General features: G+C 44.7%; 2 protein-coding genes and 1 pseudogene across 3 annotated transcripts in view; 2 read left to right on the forward strand and 1 right to left on the reverse strand.

Moving 5' to 3' along the window:
- LOC144609940 (L-threonine ammonia-lyase) overlaps positions 1-6422 on the forward strand; it is a 40148-nt gene extending 33726 nt beyond the window's left edge. The window contains exon 12 of the mRNA XM_078428346.1: positions 6315-6422. Within this exon, the coding sequence (XP_078284472.1) occupies positions 6315-6422 (108 nt within the window). The remainder of the gene's footprint in view (positions 1-6314) is intronic.
- A 1782-nt stretch (positions 6423-8204) lies between these two features.
- LOC144610121 (5S ribosomal RNA) lies at positions 8205-8323 on the forward strand (annotated as a pseudogene).
- A 1681-nt stretch (positions 8324-10004) lies between these two features.
- Positions 10005-27455, reverse strand: tmem254 (transmembrane protein 254). 2 transcript variants are annotated; one of them, XM_078428390.1, is made up of 4 exons: positions 27322-27455; positions 24705-24808; positions 23039-23098; positions 10005-15730 (listed from the first exon to the last, which is right to left on the reverse strand). In XM_078428390.1, exons 1-4 carry the CDS (start codon positions 27439-27441, stop codon positions 15613-15615), a joined length of 402 nt encoding a protein of 133 aa, XP_078284516.1. In that variant the 5' UTR covers positions 27442-27455; the 3' UTR covers positions 10005-15612. The 2 variants fall into 2 exon arrangements, with proteins under 2 accessions (XP_078284516.1, XP_078284517.1); XM_078428391.1 differs by lacking the exon at positions 10005-15730 and having other exon boundaries at positions 23035-23098.
- Positions 27456-27550: the final 95 nt, after the last annotated feature.

A 27550-nucleotide genomic window follows, 5' to 3' on the forward strand; every position in this document is an offset into this window, starting at 1 on the left:
AAATTCCATATATTTAGTCTTTTCCAAAAACAGGTAAACTTAATTGTTTGCAGACAGGTGCACAAAACCAAAACAGGTAGTTAAATCAAAACTGTAGCTTGCTGCCTTCTTACAAAATATAACTCAAACACTGCTTCTCTCCCCGTCTGCTCCAGTCGTTGTCTCTCTTTTTAAATAAACTGCTTCCCTTCCCTTTTAGCTCTCTCACTGAGGCAATCAGCTCATCTGGTTCAGCTGGGCAGCAATCAGTGTCGGCAGCAATCAGTGTCGGCAGCAATCAGTGTTAGCAGCCCTGCTGACTATGGGTTTTGTAGTCTTTTGCTGGCTGCCATGATGGTTTGTAGTCCTTGTTGCATCCACCGGGAGGAAATGTATCTCCCCTCTATGACTATACCTCTCATGATATGACAACACCAATAAGCCATCTAAGCAATGAAGTTCATTCACATTGTACCCTCTGTTTGTGGATGATCAGCCATGATCACATTGAATGGCGGTGCTGGCTCGAAGGGCCGAATGGCTTACTCCTGCACCTATTGTCTATGTATCTATGTATCTCTAGTGTGTAGGATAGTGCGAGTGTATGGGGTAATCGCTGCTTGGCATGGACTTGGTGGGCCAAAGGGCCTGTTTCCACGCTGTATCTCTGAAGTCTAAAGTTTAATGGCCCAAAGATGTGCAGGTTAGTAGGTTGATTGGTCACTGTAAATTGCCCCTGGTGTGTAGATAAGTGTAGTATCTAGGTGGAGTCGAGAAGAATGTGAGGGAAATAAAAAAATGAAGGGAGGATTCGTATAGATGGGTGATTACAGTTGGCATGGACACGCTGGGCTGAAGGGCCTGTTTCCATGCTGGGCTGCCCGATGGTAAGTACGAAAGAGATGGCACTGCTTTGTGTTCTATCACTTTATTCCAACCGAATTAGATTTAGCTCTTAGGGCTAGGGGAATCAAGGGATATGGGGAAAAAGCCGGAACGGGGAACTGATTTTGGATGATCAGCCATGATCATATTGAATGGCGGTGCTGGCTTGAAGGGCCGAATGTGTCTATGAAAGTGTCATTGCACGCTGACACCCAAGGGGGTGGAATTAGTACGTGTGGATGCCTTTGGAGGGAGGATGTATAATATGGCCTCTGTGATAGTTCTTAATCTTAAGAATTACCAAGGCTTAGAATTACCAACACATAGCACATGATGTAAGTAGAGGCCTCTAGCCTTAGAGGGAGTACAGAGAAGGTTCACCAGATTGATCCCTGGATGGCAGGACTTTCATATGAAGAAAGACTGGATAGACTAGGCTTATACTCGCTGGAATTTAGAAGACTGAGGGGGGATCTTATTGAAACATATAAAATTCTTAAGGGGTTGGAGAGGCTAGATGCGGGAAGATTGTTCCCGATGTTGGGGAAGTCCAGAACAAGGGGTCACAGCTTAAGGATAAGGGGGAAGTCTTTTAGGACCGAGATGAGAAAACATTTCTTCACACAGAGAATGGTGAGTCTGTGGAATTCTCTGCCACAGAAGGTAGTTGAGGCCAGTTCATTGGCTATATTTAAGAGGGAGTTAGATGTGGCCCTTGTGGCTAAAGGGATCAGGGGATATGGAGAGAAGGCAGGTACAGGTTACTGAGCTGGATGATCAGCCATGATCATATTGAATGGCGGTGCAGGCTCGAAGGGCCGAATGGCCTACTCCTGCACCTATTTTCTATGTTTCTATGTTTCTCGAGGCTCTACTTGGCAGGGTAGGCTGCTGTTGACAAGCAGAGCGAATGGCTTATCTCCATCTTCGGACCTATTGGCCACACTTCACTTTCAGTCTGAGAAGTTCACTGTGCCACTAACAGGGCCAATCATAAACTAACACATGGACAAGCTGGAGTGCTGCGGCTTGTATTTCCCATCAGTCTGACAAGTATTTGGCTGCCTCTCGATCACCCCTTGAAACACATCATTGGCATGTCCTCACGTCATGATTAGTTGCAGATAGTTATTTCCATCTGGTATCAGAATGATCAACAGCTTCATTGCCAGTTTTATGCATGCAGTCACCCGCTAGTTTATCATAAAAAGTAAAATTACCCCTCCTCATCCCCACTATTTTCAGTTTTCGCGACGTTCTTTTGAGGTGATCTCATCTCACTAATTTGTTACTCAGAACTTCACAGCATTTTCAACTTACATTATTGTTACTCAAAAGTTTGAGAACTTGTACAAGGTCCTTTGGTGATGTAACTAGTCAGTTAGTGCAACTCCCTCTGTGTAACTGTACATTAACAATCCACTCATGTAACGACCACGACTGGTGGGATTGGTTGCTGTAATATGTCTAACATGTGCAACATATGAGCCTACAGTCTACGGTTACGACTGTAAGGGCTCCCCCATATAACGTCCCATGGTGGACTGTGCAGCAACACTTCACTTGAATAACTCCCTGCTTTTAGAAGCCTGCAACAGATTCCATGTGCACCATCTTTACTTTAGTTTAGATTAGTTTAGAGATACAGTATGAACACAGGCCCTTCAGCCCATCAAGTCTGCTCCAATTTTATGGCAATCACCCATATACGAGTGCTATCTTACACACTAGAGACAATTTACAGAAGCCAATTAACCTACAAACCTCCACGTCTTTGGGACGTGAGAGGAAACTGGGGCACCCGGTGAAAACCCACAGCCTCATGGGAACTCAGTGCAGACAGCATCGGTAGTCAGGATGGAACCCGGGGCTCTGGCACTGAAAGGCATCAACTACTGCTGCACCACTATGCTCCATGTACTGTAGAGTGAATTCTACAACATCATTGTTGTAGGAATGTCAATGTCATGGCCATTGTCATGGCTTCAACTCTAATGTGCCCTAGTTTCACAACAGCTTTCTCTAATCTAATATCGACATCCATCATATGTATAGTGTTAATTATGTAAAACATTTTAAGTGGAACAGTATTGTAGCTGGGTCATTTCTGAGAAACGAACACTCTGCAATACTGCCTGTAACATAGGCTAAGAGTTCAGGGAGTTTTTTATTGTCATAGGTTCCGAAATGGAACCATAACGCAATGGCAGTGCAGTGGTGGAGTTGCCGCCTCACAGCACCAGAGACCTGTGTTCGATCCTGACTATGGGTGCCGTCTATATGGAGTTTGCACGTTCTCGCTATGACTGCATGGGTTTTCTCCGGGTGCTCCGGTTTCCTCCCACATTCCAAAGACGTGCAGGTTTGTAGGTTAATTGGCTTCTGTAAATTGTTCCTAGTGTGTAGGATAGAACTAGTGTATGGGTTGGTCGTACAGATTGTACAACTAGTGTACAGATTGTTGGTCGGCACGGACCTGGTGGGCTGAAGGGACTTGTTTCCACGCTGTACCACTAAACTAAACTAAACTAAACAATGGAATCCTATTATTTATAGTTTTACCATTACTCTTCATCTCAATACTTCCTTTGAAAAATATCTCAGTGGGTTTCAAAACACACCCATCTGCATAGCTTGTGAATTTATAGCCCAGGGCTTCTCAGTTATTGCTGTGGCTGAATTTCAGATGCTGAGCCTGTGTGAGTTTGGAGATCTCCAGCATTATGTGGCAGTCTGACACACATTGGGTTCCAGTAGATCTGGAGTAAGAAGGGCAAATCTAAGCAGATTCCCACTCAACACAGTGTCCCCACTGCTGGAGGAGATCACAAGACTTTGCATGACAGCTGGTGGTGCAGCGGTAGAGTTGCTGCCTTACAGCACCAGAGACCTGGGTTTGATCCTGACTGTGGGTGCTTGTCTGTACGAGTGTATACGTTTCCCCCGTGACCGCGTGGGTTTTCACCGGGAGCTCCGGTTTCCCCCCACACTCCAAAGACGTACATGTTTGTATGTCAATTGGCTTTGTAAAATTGTAAATTGTCCCTAGTGTGTGTGTAGGATAGTGTTAATGTGTGGGGATCGCTGGTCGCCGCGGACTCGGTGAGCTGAAGGGCCTGTTTCTGTGCTGCGTCTCCAAACTAAAATAAACATACTGAACTCACTGAGGGATATAAACACCATCTTTTGCCATTCAATTAAATAGTGAGTTATCTGTGTCTCAATACCAAGAACCCACAATTCCTCCAGATTCCTGACCACTGATATTACAATGGGTTCTCAACACTGTGCTGCATGGCGACTCTTTCATAATCAAATGCCCTGCACATTGTACGTTCCTGGGTCTCTTAAATGATCTTCCCACCGCCCGGGATGAGGTGTTTCACACCAGGGCATCAGAGATGTCCTCATTCTTCAGGAAACGGGGCTTCCCCTCTTCCATTATAGATGAGGCTCTCACTAGGGTCTCTTCTACATCCCACAGCTCCGCTCTTGCTCCCCCTCCCCCCACTCGTAACAAGAACAGAATCCCCCTCGTTCTCACCTTCCACCCCACCAGCCAGCGGATCCAACAAATCATCTGCCAACATTTCCGTCACCTTCAACTGGACCCCACCACTGGCCATATCTTCCCATCCCCTCCCCTCTCTGCGTTCCGCAGAGACCGTTCCCTCTGTAACTCCCTGGTCCACTCGTCCCTTCCTACCCAAACCACCCCACCCCCGGGCACTTTCTCCTGCAACCGCACGAGATGCAACACCTGTCCCTTTACCTCCCCCCTCAACTCCATCCAAGGACCCAAACAGTCTTTCCAGGTGAGGCAGAGGTTCACGTGCACCTCCTCTAACCTCATCTATTGCATCCGCTGCTCCAGATGTCAACTTATTTACATCGGCGAAACCAAACGCAGGCTTGGCTATCGCTTCGCTCAACACCTGCGCTCGGTCCGCGTTGGCCAAACTGGTCTCCCGGTGGCCGAGCACTTCAACTCCCCCTCCCACTCCCAGTCTGACCATTCTGTCATGGGCCTCCTCCAGTGCCATAGTGAGGCCCACCGGAAATTGGAGGAACAGCACCTCATATTTCGCCTGGGCAGCGGTATGAACATCGACTTCTCCAACTTTAGATAGTTCCTTTGTCCCTCTCTTCCCCTCCCCCTTCCCAGATCTCCCTCTATCTTACTGTCTCCGCCTATATCCTTCCTTTGTCCCGCCCCCTTGACATCAGTCTGAAGAAGGGTCTCGACCCGAAACGTCGCCCATTCCTTCTCTCCCGAGATGCTGCCCGACCTGCTGAGTTACTCCAGCATTTTGTGAATAAATATATTCCCACCTCACACTGTGTGTGCAGATCATCTGCCTGTCAATCTAAACGTTAGCCGGGAAGAGAGAATATAATTTAGTTTAGTTTAGTTTATTGTCATGTGTACTGAGCTACAGGGAAAAGCTTTTTTGTTGCGTGCTACCTCGTCAGCGGAAAGTCTATATATGATTACAATCAAACTGTCCACACTGTACAGAGTAAGAAATGCTGCTGTTGAGCTTTAAAAAGAGTGGAACAATTGTAATGAATGATTGCAGATTCGCTTCGAGATTTAATTTGGAGATACAGCGTGGCCCTTCAGCCCGCCAAGTCTATGCTGACCATCCATTAACCATTCACACTAGTTCTATGTTATCCCACTTTCACATCCACTCCGTGCACACTAGGGGCAATTTACAGAAGCTATGTAACCTGCAAACCTGCACGTCTTTGGGAAAGCACCCCGTGTCTCACGAAACAAAGTGAATCAATTCATCAGTGATGTGAATCCATTTTGCTTGGAAGCAAGTGTGAAGACTGAAGAAGGGTCTCGATCCGAAACGTCTTTTGTGTCTTTGCTTGGCGGGAAGATCATTTAAGAGACCCCGGGATGTACAATGTGTTGGGCATCTGATTATGAAAGAGTCACATGCAGCACTGTGTTGACAACCCAAGCGTGGAAACTCTGGGTAAATAAAACTTGATGCCGTCCACAATTGAATAGCCAGCTGATCTTATTTATCCGTGAACCTAGATGGTTGTTGAAGCAAATGCACCCACATCGCAATGGGGCTGTGTCTCTTTAAGAAGTTGACAGAGATTGGAAGTGCTACCATGTTTCTCCAACTTCCTACCGTAGCTTGGACCAGACCTCAAGCTGTATAATTTCCCATCTTACTCTCCCCACCTCTCTCTAATATTCCCAACGCTGAGATATTAGAGGAAGGTGAGGGGAATAAGAGACTTAAATGATCTTCCCTCCTCACATTGTGAATGCAGATCACCTGCCTTTCGAGACTTCGGTCTTCACTATCAGTATTCATTGTTTTGGATTTTATTCAGCATTAACGCTTCTCGTGGTGTTAAAAGGTGCAAGGTGTTGTCAATGGTTACCGATGTAGACAGCTTGTACTGGTTGTCTCTTTCAGGTCACTTCTGTTATCGAGGTCCGAGATCGATCTCAAATGGTGCAGGTGGAGAGGATGCTGAGGGAGCGATACACCACGTTCACCTGGCTGGAACGGGCTGAAGACTGAGGCAGAGGTGAGAGAGTAAGGGCCACTGTAGGCAGAGAACAATGCCAGGTGCATCTCAAGTGTAGTTTCAAGCAGTCTGTACATGGTTTCCATGATGCCAGTCGGTCAAGGTAACGCCTTTATTACCAACCATACCAAGGCAACCTCTTCTCAGTGTCAGCAGTAACACAATGGTAGCATTCCCATCTCGGAGTTACACATCTCTGTAATTTCTTGGGCAGAGCAGTTTCCATTCCACATTTGCCAGCATTTGGTCCATATCCCTCCAAATCTGTCCTATCCATGTGCCTGTCTAACTGCTTCTTAAATGTTGCGATAGTCCCTGTCTCAACTACCTCCTCTGGCAGCTTGCTCCATACATCCACCACCCTTTGTGTAAAAAAAGGCTACCCCTCAGGTTCCGATTAAAATTTCCCCCCTACACCTTAAAAGGTGTCAGAAATAATTTTGACGCCATTACCATCATGAAGCCTGAGTATTAATGTTGCAAGTTAAAGTAAATGAAAGTCTTTCACAATTTCAAGGAGTTCCAAGGAACACTCGAAAATTATTTCAAGGTATTTCAATACAATTATTTCAAGATATGGTGGCAACTGTTACTTGTCCATCACAATAAGATAATGAACAGGTAATGTTTTTAATTGTTAGTGGAAGGACACAGAGAAGGAAACTGCTTTTTTGCATAATAATGACACGAGAGGGTAGACAAAATCTCAGCTCAATGATACTTCTGATATTACAATATTCCCATGGCTCTCTGAAGTATCAGCCTTGAGGTAGCCCCTAGAATGTGATTTGAATCCACCACCTCTGACTCAAGCAAACATATTATTATGGTGTCATAACCAACACCAGAGACATTTAGACAGTACATGGATAGAAACATAGATGTTTGAGCTATAGGGATAGGTAGGACAGGCTAGGACTTTATTCCTTGGAATGCAGGAGGATGAGCAGCGATCTAATAGAGGTGCATAAGATCATGAGAGGAATAGATAGGGCAAACGCACTTTTTACCCAGAGTAGGTGTATCATGAACCAGGGGATGTAGGTTTAATGTGAGATGGGAAAATTTTAATAGGAACCTGAGGGGCCACTTTTTCTCACAGAGGGTGGTGGGTATATGGAATCAATGGATATGGGGAGAAAGCAGGAACGGGGTACTGATTTTGGATGATCAGCCATGATCATATTGAATGGCGGTGCTTGCTCGAAGGGCCGAATGGCCTACTCCTACAACTATTTTCTATGTTTCTATGTAACTGCTGAGATGAAGATGGGAGGTTGTGATAAATTGCTTTTAGCGTGGATTAAGACTTTTACTTTATTTCTGGAGGTTGCTAGACCTGCTGAGTGTTTCCAACACTTTCTATTTTTGTTTTATGTCTGAAGTTCCCTACCACCAAAACACCAGCCAGGTCAAATCACAGGAGTATTATGTACAGGCTGTCTGCTACAACAGTTACAGCATCCTCAACGCACCATTATTAACAACAAGCAGAGCTAGTTGACATCGCCAGCATTTCCAATTTAATGGAAAAATAAAACTAGAAACCGACTTTTCAGCCCAATGAACTTTCATATATAAACCCTTGGCTAGATCAGAAGTGAGAGGCAAACTGGCTCAGTCCTTCAGAAATTTGGGCTGTCACAAAATCTTTGTTTACATTTCATACATCAGTCTGGCTTGAAATTGGTTTACTGTACCTTCGGTCATTGGGACTAAATCCTGGAACTCCTGATTCAATAGCACTGTGGGCAGCTTTGAAAGAATGTTGTGGTGTAAGGGGCCAGACTAGCCTAAACACGGCCGATCCCGACTGATCTCGGAAGCTAAACAGGCTCAGGCCTGGTCAGGACTTGGATGGGATACCGCGTGGGAATACCAGGTGCCGTAGGTAGGAGGTTGTGCCGTTACACTGAGACCAACCACCCAAAGGACCGCAGAAGATCACCTCATCTGCCACTGTTTTCACCAGAGCAATTGCCAATCGCAATAAGTGCTGATCCTGCCACTGATACCCACATCCCATCAATAAACTCGCTGGAATTTAGAAGATTGAGGGGGTTTCTTATAGAAACTTACAAAATTCTTAAGGGGTTGGACAGGCTAGATGCAGGAAGATTGTTCCCGATGTTGGGGAAGTCCAGAACAAGGGGTCACAGTTTAAGGATAAGGGGGAAGTTTTTTGGGACCGAGATGAGGTGAATCTGTGGAATTCTATGCCACAGAAGGTAGTTGAGGCCAGTTCAGCCATGATCATATTGAATGGCGGTGCTGGCTCGAAGGGCCGAATGTGTCTATGAAAGTGTCATTGCACGCTGACACCCAAGGGGGTGGAATTAGTACAAGTGTGGATGCCTTTGGAGGGAGGATGTATAATATGGCTTCCGTGATAGTTCTTAGTCTTAAGAATTACCAAGGCTTAGAATTACCAACACATAGCACATGATGTAAGTAGAGTCCTCTAGCCTTAGAGGGAGTACAGAGAAGGTTCACCAGATTGATCCCTGGGATGGCAGGACTTTCATATGAAGAAAGACTGGATAGACTAGGCTTATACTCGCTGGAATTTAGAAGACTGAGGAGGGATCTTATTGAAACATATAAAATTCTTAAGGGGTTGGAGAGGCTAGATGCGGGAAGATTGTTCCCGATGTTGGGGAAGTTCAGAACCAGGGGTCACAGCTTAAGGATAAGGGGGGAGTCTTTTAGGACCGAGATGAGAAAACATTTCTTCACACAGAGAATGGTGAGTCTGTGGAATTCTCTGCCACAGAAGGTAGTTGAGGCCAGTTCATTGGCTATATGTAAAAGGGAGTTAGATGTGGCCCTTATGTCTAAAGGGATCAGGGGGTATGGAGAGAAGGCAGGTACAGGTTACTGAGCTGGATGATCAGCCATGATCATATTGAATGGCGGTGCAGGCTCGAAGGGCCGAATGGCCTACTCCTGCACCTATTTTCTATGTTTCTATGTTTCTAAATCAAGAGTAATAAATTGTGTACAAGCCTATACAAGAGTTAATAAATCAAAGATAGACACAAAAAGGTCGAGGAACTCAGGGGGACAGGCAGCTTCTCTGGGGAGAAGGAATGCAGTGGCGTTTCGGGTTGAGACCAAGTAACAAATTAATCTCAACATCAGGTTTATTAAAAGATGAGGATAAATACTGAGGACTAAGGACAAGCCAAAAGGTCTCCCAGTAATTGAAGGGTTATTCGCTGCCGAGACTCTGAGTGTTCAGACTGGTTAGTAAACCCAGCTGTGAAATGGCTTTTGCCTCTCTGTCAGAGGCAACTGCAGCACTGGGCCAGAAACAGGGTCACAGCGGTTCTAGCATGGATCCAGCCCTCATTAAGCCCACAGCCATACCCCACCAGAGGTCACACGGTGTGACCTTCCTCATGCTCCAATTCCCACATAAAATGGAAACCAAACAAATCCTCAACACTGCACGGGGTTGGTTTCCGTTGAATATGTTTTCTGCTGTCTCCAATAAGATGAAGAAACTAAAAAGAAAATGCACGTTTCACCTCATGCTCTGAAACATATTTTAATGTTTGGAGAATACAGGGCAATTTCACAGGTCTAATAACAGGAACTACTCTGTTTTTCTTCCTGCAGATGCAGCCTGACCTGCTGTCTATTTTTATTCTATTGTTATTACAGTACTGGATAAAGTCATATCAGTTTATCAAAGTGCAACAATGAATGCTCCAGTTTGAAATGTACAGTTGGACCACATGGATTAGTTAGTAATACTGCCATACAGTTTTATTATTGCAATTAGTTAGCTTATAAACAAATAGCTTAAAAGTCACCATTTTTATTATGATAAAAATTGTTATTCTTTCAATTTGTTCATTTCTGCTGTCATATAACAATTTGGCATTAGTAGATCACTATCTAGAAAGTTCAAAGTCAAAGTCAAAGTCAATTTTATTGTCAATCCTTAGCCAGTTTACACAGACAGAAAATCGAAATACCGTTTCCCACAATCCCGAGGAACAAAGTGCATAAAACTAAGTTAAAATTAAAAAGGCACAGCAAACAACAATCAACATAAAATATAAAATATAAAATATAGTCACTTCAAATGCGTTAAAAAAAATTTTTTTTTAAGTGTCTGGTGCTGGATGTGCGTGTGTGTGGGGTGTTAAAGTCCAGGTCCAATAGGGGCAGGGGAGAGAGGAGGAAGGGAGGGGAGAGAGTTCAGCATCCTGACAGCCTGGTGGAAAAAACTGTTCTTTAGTCGGGTGGTGCTTGACCTCAGGCTGCGAAACCTTCTCCCTGAAGGCAGGAGGGTGAAGAGGCTGTTGGAGGGGTGGAAGGGGTCACCCACAATGCTCAATGCTTTGCGGGTGAGGCGGGTGGTGTAAAGGACCAGGAGTGTTGGGAGTGAGGCGCCCAAAGCAATCATTCATTTATTACTCATTTATTTGGCCACTTTGATGACTGTTTCCTGTTCTAGTTAAGGCCATCATGCACAAGGCATTATCAGTGCTAATGAAGAAGGGTTTCGACCTGAAACGTCACATATTCCTTTCCTCCAGGGATACTGCCTGACCCGCTGAGTTACTCCAGCACTTTGAGTCTATCTTTGGTGTAAACCGGCATCTGCAATTTCTTCCTAATACCGTTGGACAAGCACCTGACTTCAGAACCTTAAAGGGTTAGACTCTGCAATGCTCCATCAAATAAATGTACATCTCAGCACAACGCAGAGTCACATAGAAATGAAAGGCGCTGAGATTGATGGCTACTCAACAGAAGATAGTGGAGTTGCCCTCAGGGACTTTGGTAAGAGATGGGAAACTGAGCAAAGATTCTTTCTCACGATCGCGACTCTTGCAAGTAGTCACATAGTAGTGGAACAGAATGGTCATTAATGAAGCCATTCGCGTAACAATGAATTTTGTTAAACTTTGGAGCACTACAGAGAACAACTCCATCTTTATGGCAACTTCCAAAGTTTTAATCCACAGCCACAGGATTGTCTTGTTAAAAATATCAACAGCGCTCAATGTCAACAAAACTTGTGTTGTGAGCATTTTCTCGCCTTAGGGCACCATATAAGGAACAGCTCTTCCAACAACCAGGAAATTGCATATACACTGAATTGCCTGGGTTTCAAGGATTGCATCAGATTCAAGAGATGCACAAGGCTTTAACCCCTCAGGTTGAACATTATTGTTATAATGTAGAAACAAAGAACTATTGATGCTGGTTTACAAAAAAGGACACAAAGTGCTGGAGTAACTGGGTGGCACAGTGTTGTTGGATTGGCAGCACAGTGGTGCAGTGTAGAGTTGCTGCCTTACAGGACCAGAGATCCATTCAATCCTGACCACTGGTGCTGGCTGTATGTAGTTTGTACGTTCTCCCTGTGACCACATGGGTTTTCTCTGGGTGCGCTAGCTTCCTCCCACATGCCAATAATGTGCAGGTTTGAAGGTTAATTGGCCTCTGTAAATTGCCCCTCGTATGTATCATAGAACTAGTGTATGGGTGATTGCTGGTCGGCACGAACTCGGTGGGCCGAAGGGCCTGTTTCCACACTGTATCTCTAAAAACGAAACTAACTAAAGGGTTAGGCAGCATCTCTGGAGAACATGGATAAGTAAAGAGGGGTCTGAAGAAGGATCTCAACCTGAAACGTCACCTATTCATGTTCTCCAGAGATGCTACCTGACCTGCTGAATTACTCTGGCACTTTGTGCCCACCATTGTTATAATGTCTCACAGATGTTTTGTATGTGAAGTGAGATGTTAATAATAAAATATTACAATCACGTGCAAAGGCGATTATGACCAATAATGCTTTGTATGTAACCCCAGATGATATTGTTCTGTATAATAAATGATCGCACTAAATCATATTAGTCTCATCTTACACCACAAGTCTGGTTTGTGGATCCTACAAGAAGTCCAGGATTACATCCAAAGACTGAAGGTATTCTCCATCTGATTTCTCACACCTTCAGCCCATGGTGAACGGCTTTGCATTGTTTGTGTCTTATGAACCAAACCCTCTGACTTCCCATAAACAAGGTGATTCTTGCTATTGAGGGCTGCAGCGTAGGTTTACCTGGTTAATTCCCGGAATGGCGGGACTGTCATATGTTGAAAGCCTGGAGCGACTAAGCTTGTATACACTATAATTTAGAAGGATGAGAGGGGATCTTATCGAAACGTATAAGATTATTAAGGGGTTGGACACGTTAGAGGCAGGAAACATGTTCCCAATGTTGGGGGAATCCAGAACAAGGGGCCACAGTTTAAGAATAAGGGGTAGGCCATTTAGAACGGAGATGAGGAAAAACTTTTTCAGTCAGAGAGTTGTGAATCTGTGAAATTCTTTGCCTCAGAAGGCAGTGGAGGCCAATTCTCTGAATGCATTCAAGAGAGAGCTAGATAGAGCTCTTAAGGATAGCGGAGTCAGGGGGTATGGGGAGAAGGCAGGAACGGGGTACTGATTGAGAATGATCAGCCATAATCACATTGAATGGTGGTGCTGGCTCGAAGGGCCAAATGGCCTACTCCTGCATCTATTGTCTAATGTGACATTTTGTTCTCGGACAGGATGATAGTCTGATGAACGATGATTTTCTACAGGGAGCCTTGGAACATAGATGAACAGCTATTACTAGCTGACAGCAAGGTTTTTCAGTGATCTGTTCTGGGCTGGAGTTACAGCTATTCTGTGGAGAGGAAAGGTTGTGTTGTCATGGTGGCTTTGCATTTTTAATTACTAACAGTGAAAGGGATTTTATGATTAAACCACCGTCCCTCATATGGAAAAATATCAGCATTAAAAAGTCCTATCCTAAAACCCTGCCAGTAATTGTCCAAAATCCCTCTGTGAACTGGTAGTGCCATGGAACAGTTGAGAGGTTTGGTAGGTATTACCTTGGCTCAAATAATTGTCCTCTGTCTGATAGTTATGTTATTCAAGTTGAAGCTTAATGTAAGGAACTGACAACGCAGTGTGGGGTTAAAGTGCATGGAGTCACACAGTAAGGAAACAGGTCCTTTGGCATATCACACCTACACTGACCATCAAGCACTGATCTCCACTGATCCTATTTTTCCTCACAGATACCCATCACCATCAATGTTGACGCCACACCCCAGTTCCTCCGACACTCACTTAGACTAGGAGGAATTAACAATGGCAGATTAACCAACCAAGATATCTTTGGAACATAGGGTTGAGGCAGAAGTTAAGTCACAGGAAGAACATGCATGCTCCAGCTCCACATGGGATGGTTTGGGAACAGCTCCACCCAAGACAGCAAGAAATTGCAGAGTTGTGGATATAGCCCAGACCTTCAGGCAAATCAACCTTTTCATTGACTCCATCCACACTTCACTCTGACTCAGCGAGGCCCCCAGCATAATCAAGGAGCAGTCTCAATCCAGCCACTCCCTCTTCTCCCCTCTCCCATCAGGCAAGAGGTACAGAAGTGAAAAAAATCACCTCCAGACAGGGACAGTTTCTTCTCAGCTGTTATCAGGGAACGGAACCATCCTATCGACAACTAGAGAGCGGTCCTGACCTACCATTTACTTCACTGGAGACCTTTGGGCTATCTTTACCCTGCCTTTATCTTGCAATAAACATTATTCCCTTTGTCCTGCATCTGTACACCGTGGACAGCTTGATAGTAATCATGTATAGTCTTTTCACTAACTGAATAGCACGCAGCAAAAAAAGCTTTTCACTGTACCCCGGTAAAACAGGAGGTTCGGATTGTACATGGGTCTCGGGGGTTGTGAGACAGCAGTGTGGACTGCTGCACCATAGTGCCTCCACAGATGGATAACGTAGGTCATTAGAGCCCACATTGCACAGTTTCTTGTGTGGGGCTTTGACGCAGCCCTGAGAGTAAACCGTTAAGATGAAGCACATTGAACATTCAAGCACAAGAGTGAGTAATTTATAGGTGTATTGCAAACTTTATTTTCATGTACTGGAAGTAAAAATAAAATCATTACACATAATGTAATAGCCTGAAGTTCACAAAATTATGGCCTTTGAGAATAGGTGCCAGGATCTGAATTCTCTGCTCTAAGGCTGACCTGACTCAATAGTTTCAGCCCAGCCACATTACTACCCAGCTCAGGGAAGTTGCAGCTCTGTACATACTGAAGCCTGACCTGGTGGAAGAACCAACTGATTTGATTGCAGGATATCTTCGGTCGCTCTTGCTACTTCCCAAGATGTTGCAGAAAGATCCCATGAAAGAGTAGACACATCCTGACTGACTCTGGCAGAGAACCAAGGTAGAATTTACCTGAGCTTAAGTCCATTCAAAGACTTCTCCTTAATCAAACAAATTGAGTTAATTCAGTGTCATTGATCGTCGCAGACCCTGTCTGGCACACAGGTATATCTTCCTTTACCCGCACGGCATACATTTTGCATTCCCTCACATTGAAAGGTTCAGAGATGATCTGTTTGTGGTAATTAAAGCTATAAAGTAATTTGATAGGGTGAGGACTTGTTTCATTCAACAGGTGAAATCCAGTGTCACACCTAAAAGGATCCAGGCTTTTCAGCTGCAGGGACAAGGAGATTCATTTTCCCCACACAGGGCAATGGAAATCTGGAATTCCTTTCCATGAGTGAGAAGAATGGAAATCAACTGGACTTTTCAAATCTGGGGCTGATGGATTTTTGTTGGCTAAGGATCTCCGGAGAAACACCAAAGGCAGATGGATGGAACCGAGGCACAGGCTGACTGTGGAACAGGCTTCAGGGCTGAATAGCCTCCAGTGATTCCTAGTGTAAGAACAGCAGTTGATTAAGCAGAAGATGTATTCAAGAGAGAGTTAGATATAGCTCTTAGGGCTAACGGAATCAAGGGATATGGGGAGAAAGCAGGAACGGGGTACTGATTTTAGATGATCAGCCACGATCATATTGAATGGCGGTGCTGGCTCAAAGGGCTGAATGGCCCACTCCTGCGCCTAATTTCTACGTTTCTATTATTCATTTAAAATGGATGACTGATGATATGCCTTGAAAACGCAAGCTGGTTTAAGTAATGAACCAATGGTTCTGTTGCAGAACTCAACCAGAAATTATTGGTCACATTGTCAGAAATTGATTTAAAGTCTCCAACTGAAAATGGAGTATCTTTCAGCCCAATGTGGTCAGAGACGACGAGTGTTGTTGGGTCTTCACTTTTCCTTCTGCTCGGGTTTGTACGACAACAGGTGTTGGAGGGAGGTGAACCCAAACAGGAGTGTTTGAAGTACCCACTTGATTCGAGTACATGAGTTTGTGATCCCTTTGTCACTGTGCGGGGCAAAGAGAAAGATGGTTAGCATTAATGAGGACAGTGAGATCATTGCATCCGTATCCACGCTCAGTCTTGCCAAAAACATTGATTCAGATTTTTGGTAATTGCAATAGTTTTTACTTTGGTAATAACAGTTGATTGGATTTTGGTTACATGAAGTTTCAGCATCTATAGTTGCCAACTGATCCTTGGCATTCTAAAAGACCTAGCAATTCTCTTTGGCCACGAGCACTTTCAAAGTTACCTTGATTGGAAAAATCCGATATTTCAAACTTTATCATTTGCACCAGATTTTGGTAAAATATTAGATGTTGATCTTGCCTTGCTCAGTCCGAACATGCGTCTTACAAGAGGAGACTTCTTAGGTCCACTGGAACAACCTGCAATTTGCTTAGCATGCATTCTCCCTCAATGAGTCAGGCAACTAAAACGTGACTTGTATTATTGACCCTTCATAAAAATTGGTAATTGTGACAGGATGTAGCATGCCGAGAATATTACTAATAGACAAACATACTGCACAGAGGCCTTACCATTTGCTTAAGGTGCCTCTCTTTCTGCAACATCGAGGATCTGCTAGGTTGGAAAAGCTTCCACTTGCCGATGAGGGACTTGCCCTGCTTGCTCCCTAGCCTGTAGGTAGCACTCGTGTTTCTGAATATGAAGGCTGTGGGTATATCTCACTACAAAATGGAGGCACGTACTCCAGTGGAACACAAAGGGAACATTGTACTGTTCTGCTCTCCATAGTGGATGCAATGCATGTCATGGCATTATTTTAAATACAAGCAGGGGAACTCTCTTTCATGCCTTGTTTAGTTTATTGTAGTCACCTGTACCGAGGTATAGTGAAAGGCTTTTTGTTGTGTTAACCTGTCAGCAAAAAGATTATTCATGATTACAATCAAGCCGCCCACAGTGTACAGATACAGGATAAAGGGTACAACGTTTAGAGCAAGTTAAAGTTGAATAAAGTCCAATTAAAGAGTACAAAAGTCTCCAAAGAGGTAGATTGGAGGCCAGGACCGGCCTCCATCTGGCAAGAGGACGGTTCAGTTGCCTGATAACGCTGGGAAGAAACTATCAACGAATCTGGAAGAACGCATATTCAAACTTCTGTACCTCTTGCCTGATGAGAGAGGGGTGAAGAGGGAGAGACTGGGGGGAGGAGCGCTCTTGATTTTGCCGGTGGCCTTACCGAGACAAGTGTCACACCACAACAAAAGAGGGACAAGGAGAATCATTTTCCACACAAGAGCATTGGCCAACAGAATCCCACAAACTGATTACCTGGGTGGCACATTGCTCTTTGTAGGAGGTTCCTGTGCATATTTGGACTGCCATTTTCTCATCAGTCCTGTTAAACTTTGAAAATATTTCATTTGGTACGAGAATTTTGAAATGAATGGTTTAATTCTAAAAGCCATTTATTTCACTGTTAGAAATGAACAAATCTACTTTCAGTTTAGTTTAGAGATACAGCGCGGAAACAGGCCCTTCGGCCCACCGGGTCCGCGCCGATCAGCGATCCCCGCACATTAACACCATGCTACACCCACTAGGGACAATTTACAAATACACCAAGCCAATTAACCTACAAACCTCTACGTCTTTGGAGTGCGGGAGGAAACCGAAGATCTTGGAGAAAAGCAACGCGGGCCACGGGGAGAACGTACAAACCCCGTACAGACGGCGTCCGTAGTCGGGATCGAACCCGGGTCTCCGGCGCCGCATTCGCTGTAAGGCAGCAACTCTACCGCTGCGCCACCGTGACCGCCCACTTAAATATAGGTTACCCGATTGGATGGAGAGTTGGGAGGCAGCCCAGATTTGAACTACGTGCTACGGGAATATCCCGAACACTTGCTGTGCATTTTTATTATGGTTATGAGGGGTAGGTTACTTGTATTTGTGGCTAGGTTTGAAACATTGCTTTTGTTAAACACCACACAGAGTCGGCTGTTATAAATGAGCAGAACTGAGACCATTATGGTGGTAATTATCTTCAAATATTTACTTTGACACAGTTTTAGGCTGGGAGAAATGCCAACAAAATGTGATCCACAGATTTATTTTCCTCTCTGCAGACCAGTGTTTCACAACAAGAGCTCACTCTTGGGGAAACTAATTCATCCATGACGTTCAGGAAAAAAAATTCTTGGAAGAGGCTTCTTGTTAGAAATTCATCCAGGCAATATATTCATCCTATAGGAAAAGTGGGCTGGAGACTGCAGGGGCCTATTTTGGAGTACTTGCTGGATATCAGCTCAGGCAGGTCTTTTTCAGTCGTTAACCAGCTCAAAGCTGGGATCCTGCCTCAAGCTCTCCACCAGAGAACAGGCTGGATAAGATGTGCCATCTGAGATCGTGCTCCACTTCTCTCCCCACATTTTGGAAGAGTCAAAATGGAGGCAGGCGATACCAAAATGGATGCTCTCGCAGAAAGTTCATTTTGAAAAAGCCAGTTATGGAGCATGGCAACAGGCCCTTCAGTCCAACTCATCCATGCCGACCAAGGTCCCTACCTTAGCTGGTCCCTTTTGCCTGTGCTTGGGCCATATCCCTCTGAACCTTTCACATCCATACCTTGACTAATTGCCTTTTAAACAGTGTAATTGTGCCCGCCTGTAATGGCACAAGCAGATTGAGGATAATGGAGATAGAACACTTCAAGTTAAAAACACCACATTTATTAAACATCAAAACAGCAATGAAACGAGTCTGAGTCAGCTCAGAGTCAATGTTGTAAACCATCAGGTTCAGGTTTCAGACCCTGTTGCCAGGGAGACACATGGGATCTGTGATTAGTGAATAAAACTGGAAGCAGAGACCCGAGACAATGGCTTTAGTTTCCCGATATTTAATTACACAAAATCCCACCAGTCCCCAGTGTTATGTGGAATTCCTGACAGATTACTGATTCTCTGCTCTAATGGCCAAAATGCAATGTCAACAATTCAATTAAAAAGACACAATCTCATTGCAGAAAGCAAACATATAAACAAGTATCCTGTTGGCAAGTTACAAACTGCAGTAAACAAGGGACAAGAGATGATGAACTTACAGAATGTGAAGGATTCCTTCAGTGATTTATCAAAGTTCAGAGCATTCATTCTGAGATCATGGGCTTCCGACCCCAACCACTTGACTAATTCTACTTTCCTCCAACTCGGTTCTCCACCTGGGCTATTCAATCATGAAAGGTGCTGCAATGGGCACAGCATGTGTTGTGAATAGGATGTTGGCCACCCCCCACACACACACACACAGCACTCCATCCATCCCACACACATAGCACTCCATCCATCCCACATCCCACACACAGCACTCCATCCATCCCACACACATAGCACTCCATCCATCCCACACAGCACACTCTACCCACCCCTCACCCTGCACATGTACGCAGTACACGCCATCGATCCCACACAGCAAATCACCCATCCAATATCCCATACACAGTACGCATACACTACATCTATCCCATAGGCTGTGCGTATAAACACACATCTACCCTTATCACTTGCGCGCGCACACACACACACAGCACTCCACTCTGCACACTCACAGCGCAAGCGACCTGTCCCATGCATGCACATATACACAGCACTCCACCCACCCCACTCAGCGCACACACATGCACAGCACTCCACCCATCCCACACTATACACATCCACACATACCACTCCACCCATCCAACTCTGCACTCATACACACCGCAATCTACTCATCCAATACTGTGCATGCACACAAACACAAAACACATGACACTTGTCAACACATGTGCTTGCACACTCATTGCTGTCCACCCATGCAACATTCTGCATGCTTGCAGGTACACCCACCCTCTAACATTCTGTATGCTAGTATGCAAACACCACATACACCCATATCTCTTTCACACACACAGCTAATTTTCTCCCACCCTAAAATAAGAATAAGTGGGTCCACCACAGCACACACACCATCACTTCATGAACTGGAATTGGCACAAAACCAACTTTACTTCCAACAGAGAGGGCAGTTATTTTCATATCATACGAAAGATAGCTCTCTCCAACACTCCCTCAGTACTTCATGGAGGTTACAATAATACCATCTTCCAGCTTATTTTGGCAGCAACCCACAACAAACATCTTTATTAAATTCAACAGGGAAATTCTCAACACTGAACTTCTGACTTCAAGTTCACTAATTTGTTGCCATAATCATCATCAGCGAATTCAGCCCACAATTGCCAGTGTCAGCTCAAAATATTTATCTATATTGTTGCACAAAGGATTAAAATCTTATTTTAATTTATCTGCAAGATGATATGCTTTCTTCCGCAGTTCCAAATGTCCTGGCTAGTGTTGATGCTGTCTCTTTCACCCCCCCTGCTGGCTCTCTGCAGCATTTCCAGGAAAGGTCCACTTGCTGCAAATCATTCTGCAGTTGTACAGGGCCCTAGTGAGACCACACCTGGAGTACTGTGTGCAGTTTTGGTCTCCAAATTTGAGGAAGGATATTCTTGCCATTGAATGGCGTGCAGCGTAGGTTTACTAGGTTAATTCCCGGAATGGCGGGACTATCATATGTTGAAAGACTGGAACGACTAGGCTTGTATACACTGGAATTTAGACGGATGAGAGGAGATCTTATCGAAACGTATAAGATTATTAAGGGGTTGGACACGTTAGAGGCAGGAAACATGTTCCCAATGTTGGGGAGTCCAGAACAAAGGGCCATAGTTTAAGAATAAGGGGTAGGCCATTTAGAACTGAGATGAGGAAAAACTTTTTCAGTCAGAGAGTTGTGAATCTGTGGAATTCTCTGCCTCAGAAGGCAGTGGAGGCCAATTCTCTGAATGCATTCAAGAGAGAGCTAGATAGAGCTCTTAAGGATAGTGGAGTCAGGGGGGTATGGGGAGAAGGCAGGAATGGGGTACCGATTGAGAATGATCAGCCATGATCACATTGAATGGCGGTGCTGGCTCAAAGGGCCGAATGGCCTCCTCCTGCACCTATTGTCTATTGTCTATTCCACTGAAGGCTTAGATTTTTAGGTTTAGATTTAGAGATTTTTTTTTATTTATCAAAAAATACTTTATTCAAGTAATAAATATCATTTACAAAACATCTTTTTTAAACAAACCCATCCGACATTTCCGGAGGTTACACATTCAATACAGGCATTTACTTAGACATTTACTTACATTTACATACATTTACCCAGTATCCCTTATTTGGAGGGGCGTCTCTCTCCACCACACCCTGCCCCCCTCCCCCCATGTCCAGCAGCGGAAGGACCCTAGACTAGAGATACAACGCGGAAACAGGCCCTTCAGCCCACCGAGTCCGTGCCGCCCAGCGATCCCCGCACACTAACACTATCCTACACACACTAGGGACGTACAGTTTCAATAAAATGAAAAGGCATGTGGATGATTCTTGAACTTATATATTTTTTCATTTGTCTGCATTACATTGTATGGTTGGGCAGGTGGGATGAGTAACAGTTAATGCAGTTTAATACAGAGAAGTGCGGGGTGTTGCATTTTGGGTAATTAAAGCTGGGCAGGGCTTTACAGTGAATGGCAGGGCTCTGGGGAGTGATGCTGGGTCTGTCACTGTCCACACAAGGAAAATTAACAAAAGAGCAGACAAACAAAAATATTCACCTTCATGGGTCAGAGATGTGCCAGAACTCTATAGCTCAGGAATTATTTTCTGATTGAATTCTTTGCAACAAAGGGCAAAATGCATACGGTAATGCTCCCTCAATAGTTGCCCACAATGAGTGGTTTAGTTTAGTTTAGAGAGACAGCACGAAAACCGCCCTCTGGCCCACCAAGTCCACGCAGACAAGCGATCCCCGCACATGAACACAATCTCACACACACTAAGGACAATTTTTACATTTACCAAGCCAATACCTGTACGTCTTTGGAGTGTGGGAGGAAACCGAAGGTCTCGGAGAAAACCCACGCAGGTCACGGGCAGAACGTCCAAACACCGTACAGACAGCGCCCGTAGTCAGGATCGAACCCTGATCTCCGGTGCTGGATTCGCTGTAAGGCAGCAACTCTACCTCTGCGCCACCGTGCCGCCTCTATCCAGGCCTTTCAATATTCGGTAAGTTTGTCACGTTGATTGTGAGAGATTTACCGTATGCATATAGCTTAGTTTTGTTAACTAGTTTAGTAATGTGGTTTAGTAAACTAGTTTAGTAAATTAAATTAAATTAAATGTAATGGTAAAGGTTCCAGAATCAACGGGACTAACTTACCGAATGGTGAAAGGACTGGATAGAATGGACGTGGAGAGGATGTTTCCACTAGTGGGAGAATCTAGAACTAGAGGGCATTGCCTCAGAATAAAAGACGTACATTGCCACAGAAGGCTGTGGAGGCTAAGTCATTGAGTATTTTTAAGGCAGAGATTGATTGGTATAGGTGTCAAAGGTTATGGGGAGAAGGCAGATCAACCACGATTTAATGGTTGAGTAGATTTTTTTAGATTTAGAGATACAGCGCGGAAACAGGCCCTTCAGCCCACCGAGTCCGCGCCGCCCAGCGATCCCCGCACATTAACACTATCCTACACACACTAGGGACAATTTTTACATTTACTCAGTCAATTAACCTACATATCTGTACGTCTTTGGAGTGTGGGAGGAAACCGAAGATCTCGGAGAAAACCCACGCAGGTCACGGGGAGAACGTACAAACTCCGTACAGACGGCGCCCGTAGGCAGGATCGAACCCGAGTCTCCGGCGCTGCATTCGCTGTAAGGCAGCAACTCTACCGCTGTGCCACCGTGCCGAGTAGACTTGATGGGCCACATGGCCTACTATGACTTATGAACTTATGAACAATGAGATATAGTTCACCTTTGTATTGCTGACTACTGTAACCAGAGATAATTTCTTCCTCCAAGACAGTGCTTTCGAACCTTATTACATCTTGAGACCCGTCAGAGGATAGGAAGAACCACAGTTTCACTAAAGGTTTTAAAGACTAGATTTTTGTGCACAAGTCTCGAGACTGAATCACACAACCTTCTGACTCAGAGGCTAGGCTCACTCCACAAAGCAGCTCAAATAGATAATCTCATTCACAAGAGAAAGATGGCTGTATTGGAAGAGCATAAAGTCATACCAGGGCAATACGGTGAATACTCCAAGAACGAGGCACCCCCAAGGAGACTTTACACATCTGGGATTGCTATCTGGTGATTCGTTTATGGAAAGTAGTCCTATCGTAGCAACATAAGCAAAGAGGATGAGAAAGTGAGATGAACAGGAAAACATGAAATAGCCTCACCTGCAGAGTTTAATGCTATACAGTGCCTCAGCAACATGGATCAGCCAGGCCAACCGGTAGCTGCAGATGATTGGAAATAAGAACACAAATGGACGTAACTAGAACAGCAGCAACAAAACAGTTAGATACAGTCCAGAATTTCTTCTTGCACTCGACTGCATTGTGAACGACAGAGGCTACAACAGTACAATGGACCAGACATGGGTTGCGCTTCAGATCACATTCTAGCAATGTGGCCTGTGCAATTCTCTCTCGCCGACTTTTCAATCAACAGGCAAGTCACAATAGAAATATTATTTAACTTAAACACTAATTTCCTCCCCTTCTACAGGTGTTGAGAGCATATTGACTGGTTTGGCAACTCGAACGCCCAGGAACGAAGAAGATTGCAAAAAGAGTTGAACAATGCCAGTCCATCACAGATACTGACCTCCCCACTAATGAAGGGATAAGAGTCGTTGCTTCAAAAGGGCAGCCAGCAGACACTCACACCACCCTGGCTACACTCTCATTTCACTCCTGCCATCGGGGATATAGGAGCCTGAAAATGGTAACGTTCAGGAGCGGCTTCTTCCCTACAACCTGCAGGCTATTAAACACTACAACCACCAAATAGGCTCTAACTACATGGACCCGCTGTGCTGCTGCAAGTACGAACTTCATTGTGCTGTTTCAGGACATACTATTGTCTCTTGATGCTAGTTGCACTGCATCAAGTCTCCAATGACCACTCAAATTGACCACGTTGTGTAATTAGAAAGGCAAGGACTGCAGGTGCATTGGAAGCCCTTGGCCAAGTGACACCATTGTGGCTTAGCACTTGCTGCCATTTCTTCACAGCCAGGGTCAACAAAATTCTTCAACATCCTCACTAACAGCACCAGTATTGGCACATTGACTGCAACAGGCTGCCTCACCCCCATCTTGTCAAGGGCAGCAGAGAAAAGAGAGTGGGGAAAAAAAACTGCAGATGCTGGTAGACAAAAAATGCTGGAGTAACTCAGCGGGGATAAACAGCATCTCTGGAGAGAGAAGGAATGGGTGACATTTCGGGTCGAGAACCTTCTTCAGACTGAACCTCTTCAGAAAAGAGAGAAATGCTTACCTCACTGGCAAATCAGAGGTCCAGGGAATGCTGACCTTTAAAAATATTGGCAACATAGAAGGGGCGACAATGACATATCATGCAAGATCAAAAGACACCTCCACACTGTTCAGAAAGGTTACATGACCACGTCTTAAGGCAATGTTGATATCAATAGATAACGTCAAGATTTATAAAAGGGCTGTAAGTATTTAGATTCTCGGCAAAATAACAAAAAAGTGCATGAATTTACAGAAATTAGGAAACTAGGGCACAGAATTGTTCTCAGTTTCACCTCTCGGCCTACGAACAGATGTGACCTTGAAGTTTCATGTTTGTCCATGTTAATTGTCATACAACAAGTTGTTGATCCCAATGGATCTCTTGGTGAAGTGTTTAGGGTGCTATGCTAAGTGAAGCCCCTCCAATTCTACACAGCACAAATGGGGCAGATCAATAAAACAGAAGAGAACTGAGAGACCGAGGTTTCAAGAGCCAAGTGATTGGGGATTAGTGATGAAGGTGGGGAAAGGAAGGAGGAGCTGGAGAGGGTCAATGCCACAACGCACCAACATTACTTACCCAGTAAACAAAAGGGGGTGATAATTGTCCACCAGATGCTTGGAGAGGTTGCCCCAGAGTCCCAGGCTCTTGTACGGTATGCTCTGAGGCCAAAACATCAGTAGCTGCAATGAAGAGCAACGCATGGTTTGCAAAGTAACAAACTTAAACCAAAATTGCTCATCCAATATTTTGAAGAAACATCCTTAGACCAAGATAAGTGAGACAGGACTCGCTACCATAGAGAGTAATAGCCAGAAAGGCATTTGGGTTGGGGAAGGGGCAGTGAGGTGGCTGCTGGAGGAAATTTTTAAAAATACTTAGATTCGTTAAGTCATACAGCACAGATGCCAGCCCTTTGGTCCAAGTTGCCCAAGGTGAACAAGATGCCACTGTGGGAATTGTGGAAACTGAATTGTTCTTCCATCTTGTCATAATCATAGGGCACCAATTCATACTGAGGGAACTGAACGGTATGTCAACGTAATTTCTCACCAGCGCCAGGTTAACCATGTCCGGTCACACTGATCCATGAGGTCAACAACTTGAACAGCTGCATGTCTTTTTTCTTTAATAATAGGGCCGTGTTGCTAAGGGAAAGGGCAGAATATTGGATCACAAAACCCAGACATGTAAACAAAGTACATGGCCCACTGCACATGTCCCTGGGAAGAATGGTATAAAAGAGCTGTATGCTTTGAGACTGTAGAGCAGTCTCTTGATTGACTTTTTTCCTCATCTAACCAGTTATTGTTAAATGCATGCAAATAAAGAAATTAATTGTCCCTAGCCCTGCCTGGCCATATTTGACCCATCTCTCTCTAAACCTTACCCATCCAAGACACTTAACCTTCCCCACAGCCAACAATGGACCATCAAGTAGTATAAGAAAATAACTGCAGATGCTGGTACAAATCGATTTATTCACAAAATGCTGGAGTAACTCAGCAGGTCAGGCAGCATCTCGGGAGAGAAGGAATGGGTGACGTTTCGGGTCGAGACCCTTCTTCATTGTGGGCTCCACCTTTCCTTGATCATCGTTGCTGGCTTTGGTCTGTCTTTTTGCGTATCTTTCATTAATTTGTTCTATGTTCCTTTTCATATCTCTCGGTTCCCTCTCCCCTGACTCTCAGTCTGAAGAAGGGTCTCAACCCAAAACATCACCCATTCCTTTTCTCCAGAAAGGCTGTCGGACCTGCTGAGTTACTCCAGCTTTTGGTGTCCATCTTCGGTGTAAGCCAGCATCTGCAGTTTCTTCCCACACTCACACTAGTTTCCTCCTGTGGGGTTTTCACAGCAGTGTTTCAGAGATTAACAGAATTCCTCAAGATTTCAGGATAACCTAGGAGATCTGGTTACCTTAGTGGAGGCTGGCAAGGAGATCTGTGGTTGCAAGGAAGACTGGGGAAGAATGAAGATGGATAACATGTATGCAGAACTATCACCAGTCTGATTGTGGAAAGACAAGATCAACAAGAGACCAGCCTCTTAAATCAGGGACTCAGAAATCCCTACATCAAGAAGCTGAGGAGGCAGAGTCATTAAATTTGTTCAAGGCAGAGAAGGTTTTGTGAGGAATTATGAGGACATGGGGGGTGAAAGTCAAATTCAGTTTAGCAACGACCTAATGGAATCGCAGAGCAACCTTGCGATGTTCCGTGCCACATATTTCTTATGTTCACTGCTCTTTTATTTTGCAGAGGGGATCTACCAATTGCACCAGATCCTCCAAGTTTATCCCTGGACTGCACCTCTCACCAGAAATCAGCCCCTCTGATCTCCACCCAAGTTGAATGGAAAAAGGAATAATGGGAGGGTAGGTAGTGGAACTGTAGAAAGATAAATCCCAATCGCAAATCCTACCCACCATAGTTCATTGTGGAAAAGGCATCAATAGCAGATTTAAGTCCAGGATTGATGAGACGGTGAAACACATCATAGACGAATAGCCTTGCTGGTCTCTGCTAATGAATTGCTAGTTCGGGAAGGAATAACTAGTGGGGAAAGATACCAATGCAAATCTAGATTAGGTGTCGAAACAAGGAACTGCAGATGGACACAAAGTGCTGAAGTAACTGAGCGGGTCAGGCAGTATCTCTACGGTAAAAGGATTGCTGACTATTCAGGTCGGGACCCTTCTTCAGACCCAAAGCATCACCTATCCTTTTCCTCCAGAGATGCTGCCTGACCCACTAAGTTACTCCAGCCTTTTTGTGTGTCTATCTTTGGTATAAAATAGCATCTGCAATTCTTTCTTTCTACAAGGAACTGCGGATTCTAGTTTACAAAAGAAGACAGAGTGCTGGAGTAGCTCAGCAGGTCAGGTAGCATCGCAGGAGAACATGGATAGACAATTCAGGTCAGGACCTTTCCTCCGACCTCTATCAATGTTCTCCTGAGGTGCTGCCTGATCCACTGTGCTCCTCCAGCACTCTCTGCCTTCATTAGATTGGGCGTGATGCCTCTGCTTTGACTAAAAAGAGAAAGGATCGCAAATTAGCGTTCTTGCAGCCTGCAGACTTGCAGAGATAGTCCAGGGATCTCTGCAAAATTCTCACCCCACAGCAATAGACGCGGTCCTAACCAAACACTGATGGCATGTCCTGCAAACTGGCTGATACATTCCACACAAACTCACGGTGTAATAGCCGAAGGTTCCAGTAACGACAGCCATCCAGAAGAAGCTCGTCCTTTTGAAGTAAGCATCAGAGCCCTTGGCAGACATTCTGTCCACTGGCTCCACGCTGGCAGCTTGCATCTCAAACAACTACAGCATTGTTAGGCAGTTGAAAGGTCACTAGCTTCATTTCACTTCCTGTCGATCTTTTAAAGGTAGACTGCCTGGTTAGATGAGATTCAGATCTGGA

This window comes from Rhinoraja longicauda, chromosome 35 (assembly GCF_053455715.1).
Source record: "Rhinoraja longicauda isolate Sanriku21f chromosome 35, sRhiLon1.1, whole genome shotgun sequence".
NCBI lineage: Eukaryota > Metazoa > Chordata > Chondrichthyes > Rajiformes > Arhynchobatidae > Rhinoraja > Rhinoraja longicauda.